This window comes from Physeter macrocephalus, chromosome 4, assembly GCF_002837175.3.
Source record: "Physeter macrocephalus isolate SW-GA chromosome 4, ASM283717v5, whole genome shotgun sequence".
Classification (NCBI taxonomy): Eukaryota; Metazoa; Chordata; class Mammalia; order Artiodactyla; family Physeteridae; genus Physeter; species Physeter macrocephalus.
The window spans coordinates 145,665,194-145,670,365 of record NC_041217.1 but is presented as its reverse complement, the minus strand read 5'-3'; the positions used below and the strand labels follow the sequence as shown (position 1 = coordinate 145,670,365).

The 5,172-nt window shown below is 51.6% G+C and overlaps 1 protein-coding gene across 1 annotated transcript; it reads left to right on the top strand.

Annotated features, from left to right (window-relative positions):
• The first annotated feature begins 3,695 nt into the window (after window positions 1-3,695).
• On the top strand, window positions 3,696-5,172 carry TEX38 (testis expressed 38). The gene is made up of 2 exons (XM_007130530.2): window positions 3,696-3,796; window positions 4,437-5,172. Exons 1-2 carry the CDS (start codon window positions 3,760-3,762, stop codon window positions 5,042-5,044), a joined length of 645 nt encoding a protein of 214 aa, XP_007130592.1. The 5' UTR covers window positions 3,696-3,759; the 3' UTR covers window positions 5,045-5,172.

The window sequence follows — 5,172 nt, the reverse complement described above, 5'->3', positions numbered from 1 at the left end:
CGCCCTCCGGGTCCGCCGCGCCCGCGCTCCACCAGCGAGGTTCCGCGCGCTCAAGGTTCCGGGAGCCGGTGAAGGGCGCGGTGGGAGGCAGGGGGTTCGCCGCTCCTGCCCTGGCCTCCGCCCGCGCCCCGCGTGCTCTGCAGCTCTAGCGCCCCCCGCCCAGCCTTCTCCCCGAGCCTGCGACCAGCAGCCCTTGCGGGCCAAGTCTCCTCTTGAAAGCTGCTCGGACCTACTGGTCCTCACCGAGCTTGCTCCCTTTTAAATTCTTTAGGCACATGCTGGAGTAGTCATCCTTCAGCATCGAAGGCCCTTTCATCAGCTGTAATCACAGTAGCAGCTTCTCTTTATTGAGCGTTTCTATGTGCAGGACACTATCTGCTTCATACTGTGTGAGGCAGGTTTTATCCCCATTTTACAGATGAGGAAACTGAAGCTGAGAATCATTAAGAGACTTGTCCAAGGGCTGAATTCTTTTAAAGATGCCAGCTGCCTCCAAAGCCTTTTCTTCCTCTGTTTCCTGACACCCACCTTGAACTCCAGCCAAACTGAACTACGCTTCTCCCCAAAGAGACACCTGGATTTGTCCTTGACAAGTCTTTATACCTGGAATGCTGTCTCTCCACCCAATGCCACCATCTTCTTCACCCCCTGAACCAGGTGTGAGTGAACTCCTGGGGTCAAGGACGGTGACATCAACACCTGGTCTCACCTGCGCCCAGCACAGGGCCAGGCCTGGAGCAGGCCCCCTGTGGATGGCACTGATCAGTCTGCCCTCAAGAAAGTCCTCCTGTCTGGGTCTTACCTGATAGAAACCCCTCCTGAATGATGGACCTCTCAGGGTCAGGGACAGTGCCTTCAACTCTGCTCAGTCCAGCTTGCACTTTTGGAGATGGGCCTTGGGCCCTGGCCTGTGCTGGGAGTAGTGTGGTGAACCCTGAGATTAGCAAGTCCTTTAAGTGTGCCAGCCTGTACCTGCCTTAGCATCCTTGCACTGGCTGCTTCCTTTGCACGTGGCTATCTCCTCATCATCTAGGGCTCAGTTCACAAGACAGCACCTCAAAGGGACTTTTCTTGATGCACCCCCATCACTTTATATTCTTTATCCCACTACCTTATTTTATTTTCTTCAGAGCAGTTAAGGCTACCTGAAATTCGTATGTATTTATTTCCTTGTTTACATTAATTCATGGAGCTTACATTCTAGTGGGGTGAGACAATATGTATACATACCTACATACATACATAAATAATGTTAGGTGATAATACACGTTATGAAAAAACAAAGCAGGCTAAGAGAGACAGAGATAAGGAGCCAGTTGAGCAGAGACCTGAAGGAAATGAGGCATGGTCTGTGTGGATATCTGGGGGAAGAGACTTCCAGATGGAATAGCAAGTGCAAAGGCTTTGATGCAGGAGCATGCTTGCCCTGCTTGTGGAACAGCAAGAAGGCTATTGTGCGAAGGAGGCATGGGGAGGGGTAGTTTGATCGCTCAGGGCTTTGTAGGCTTTGGTTAAGGACTTTGGTTTTAAATCTGAGTGAGGGTCCTCCTTGGTTGCGCAGTGGTTAAGAATCTGCCTGCCAATGCAGGGGACACGGGTTCGATCCCTGGTCTGGGAAGATCCCACATGTCGTGGAGCGACTAAGCCTGTGCGCCACAACTACTGAGCCTGTGTCTAGAGCCTGTGAGCCACAGCTACCGAAGCCTGCGCCTAGAGCCCGTGCTCCGCAACAAGAGAAGCCACTTCAATGAGAAGCCCACGCACCGCAACGAAGAGTAGCCCTCGCTTGCAGCAACTAGAGAAAGCCTGCACATAACAACAAAGACCCAACATAGCCAAAAATAAATAAATAAATAAAAAAATTTATAATAAAATAAAAAAGGCTCATTCTGACTGCTGGTAGAATATAGGGCGTGGGGGACAAGGATGCAAGCTCTCCCAAGGGTGATTAATTTGTCCTAGTTTACCTGGGATTTTCCTGATTTTAGCATTAAAAGTCCTATGTCCTGGAAACTTCCTCAGTCCCAGGCAAACAGGGATGGTTGATCACTCTAAAGGGAGACCAGGTGAAAGAGGGTGGTACTTGTATTAAAGTGATGGTGATGGAAAAATGGTCAGATTCTGGGTATGTTTTGAAAGCAAAGCCTAAAGATTTTGCTACTGGAATGAAGGTGGGTGTGAGAGAATGAAGGGCGTCAAGGGTGCCTGTCAGGTTTTTGGCCTGAACAACTGGAGTAAGAGAGTTGCCACTTACAGAGAGGAGGAGGCTGGAGTAGGTTTTGGAGATGGACCATCAGGAGTTTGGTTTTGGACATGGTAGTTTGAGATAACTTAACAGACTGGCAAGGAGGGATGTCAGCCAGGTTTTTGGGAGTATGTGTCTAAAGTCCTGAGGAATGGTCTGGGCTGGAGGTACAACGTTGAGAGTTGACAGTGTAGATATGGTAGATATGCTATTTAAAGCCATGAGTCTGGGTGAGATCACTGAGGGAATGAATGTGGACAGAGGGCTGAGGACTGAGCCCTAGGGCACCTGACATTTAGAGATCAGGGAAAAGAGGAGAAACTAGCAAAGGAGACTGAAAAGCAGAAGCCAGTGAGGTAGAGCCCAGAGTAAGTGGAACCTGGAGAGAAATCTGTGCTCATTAGTGCCCCAAGTCCCATGCTGGGGGCTTAAAGAGGGAAGTACTTAGATGGTACCCAGAAGCTGAGCTAGGCCTAGTGGTGCAACCTTCAGGGAGGCTGACGTGGGTTTAGTTAGGGGAGGGCTTTCTAACTGAGCTGCCCATAAATGGATCAACCTGCTTCAGGAGGTGTGGGCAAGTCCCTGACCCAAGCAATTACCCCCTTTATTAGTGCTGGGTAGGGGAGATCTGCCTCTAGGGCTCAATCATGTGCTGGGAGTTGGACTAGACAACACTCAAAGTGCCTTCAAACTGGAGACGGTGTGATTCTGGGAAGGCAACTGAAAGAACTTTGTCACAGAGTAGGGGGTGTTGAGCTGAGCCTTGAAGGATAAGCAGGTGTTCAGTGGGGGGAGAGTGGGGAGGGCCACTCCTAGGTGGAGGAGCAGTGTGAGCAAAGCTCCAGAGATGTGAATAAGCAGGGTCTGTTAAGCAGGGTCTGGTCAGAAGGGAAAGGTGTGTGAAGGATGGGGAGGAAGGAGAAGCTGAAAAGAGATGTAGGGCCAGATGGTGGGGAACTCCCATAGGGCCTGATGCCCCGGAAGCACTTGCCAATACTTGTTGAAGGACGGTAATGAAACAAAAGAGAAATTGCAAGAGCCAAGGAAGGAGGTGTTGACCACATAGCTCCCTTGAGTGGGTTGTCTCCTGACAAGTCAGTCATAGCAGACTTGACGGCTGGGCTGCCCACTGCTCTGGGTGCTCCCTGCCCAGGGATCCATCAACTGTTCCTTAAAGCCTAGGGACAAAATAAGCCCCTGAGGAATCTAGGGCCCTTTCCTGGGGGCTGCTCTGTGGGTCAGAGGTAGGGGACAGACAATTTAGAGGGTGGGTCTGTCCCTAGTAGAAACAGTAGAGATGCACTATGCCTAGGAAACACCACTGGTGGAGTCTGTTCCTTCCATTAGACTTCACAAGCATTGCCCTTGGATGCTCAGCGTTCAGAACTCAGTGACCCACCTTTAGGGAACAATGGGGTCTGGGCATTCTGGGGACTCCTATTGGCTAGACAGATGGGTAGGTGAGCTCCCTCTCCCCAGAGCCATCGGCCAGCTAGTTACCAAGGTTTGACCTTATGGATTCCCAAAGGGAGGACCTCAGCCTCCCTGGTGGTAAATGTGCTCCCTCCCCAAATCCCTGCCCCTTGCATTATGCCCTAGGCTTGGGGGCACTCAGGGAAGACCTTTTGCATGAATGGGGGTGATGGCTGCCTGCATGGAAGCATGCTAAGAGTTAGGACAGGGTTTCCTCTAGAAAACTATGGATTTCTTGAGGGCATAGACCATGTCTCTCTGACGGCCCAGAGCGGGTACCACAAATACCCCAGGACATCACAGCTGAATGGTTAGGGGTGTGGTGGAATGGGATGGGACATTGGTGTCCCGTCGACTGGTAAACTTTTACTTTCTTGATGGGCTTTGCCTTTAGTGAGGCTTCTCATTCTGATGGATCGGATGGGGCCAGGGTTGGGAACCAGAGGCTTGAGTAAGCCTGGGTAGGTCGTGCCCCTCTAGACCTAGCTTTCCTTATCTGTGAAGAGCGAAAGGTGGCCTCTTAAACTCCCTGGAAATCCTGCTTTGACTGAATAAAAGAATGATGAGGCCAGTCAATGAGGAGAAAAGGAAGGAATGGAGAGAGTGGTTAAGTGTTGGGACCGATTGGTGAAAGGGCTAAGGAGAGGAATGAGAAACAGCTGAGACCCCAAGCTACAGCTATCAGCCAGCTTGCTTTTTTTCTTATTGCCTTCCTTAGTGTGGGTGTTGCTGTACTTTGGATTCCTGGGGCTGTGTTCTGTGATAACCGGCAGCTGCATTCTCTTTCTGCACTGGAGGAAGAACCTGCAGCGGGAAGAGCGTGCCCAGGAGTGGATGGAAGTGATGCGAGCAGCCACATTTACCTACAGTCCGCTGTTGTACTGGATTAACAAGCGACGGCACTATGGCATGAACGCAGCCATCAACACGGGCCCTCCCCCTGATGCCACCAAGACCGAGACTGACACCCAGAATTCAGATCACCCGTGGGAGTTGGACGTCCCTGAGAGCAGGAGCTATGCTACTCAAGACAGCAGCCCCAAGGTGGAGGCCCCCAGCCCCCTGCAATCTGCAGTGCAGCTGATCCCACAGCAGCCCCTACCTTCCTTGGTGCTGTGGCCCCAGGCCAGCTCCCGACTCCCGATTCCCTTTTTTCAGGAGGTGCCCTTTGCCCTCTCGCTGTGTAACCTACCCCCGATGCTGAACCACTCAGTCTCCTACCCTTTGGCCACCTGTCCTAAAAGGAACGTCCACTTCCATTCCCTCCCCACACTGGCCCAGGGGGACCAATGCTTAAATGCCAAGCTGTCTGCTTCGAAATTGTAGCCTCCTCTCACTGAAGATGGGAGCTGGAGGTATCGGGGCAGTGCAGGAAATGGAGCTGACCTCAGAGAGGTGGTACTGACACAGAGGCCAGGGCCCATCTAGATGTCACATAATGAAAGATTTAAAAA

Coding starts and splice junctions, on each gene's coding strand:
- TEX38 (XM_007130530.2), top strand. CDS start 3,760: ATGGATTCCCAAAGGGAGGACCTCAGCCTCCCTGGTG. Junction 3,797..4,436: donor GGACCTCAGCCTCCCTGGTG/GTAAATGTGCTC, acceptor TGCCTTCCTTAG/TGTGGGTGTTGCTGTACTTT.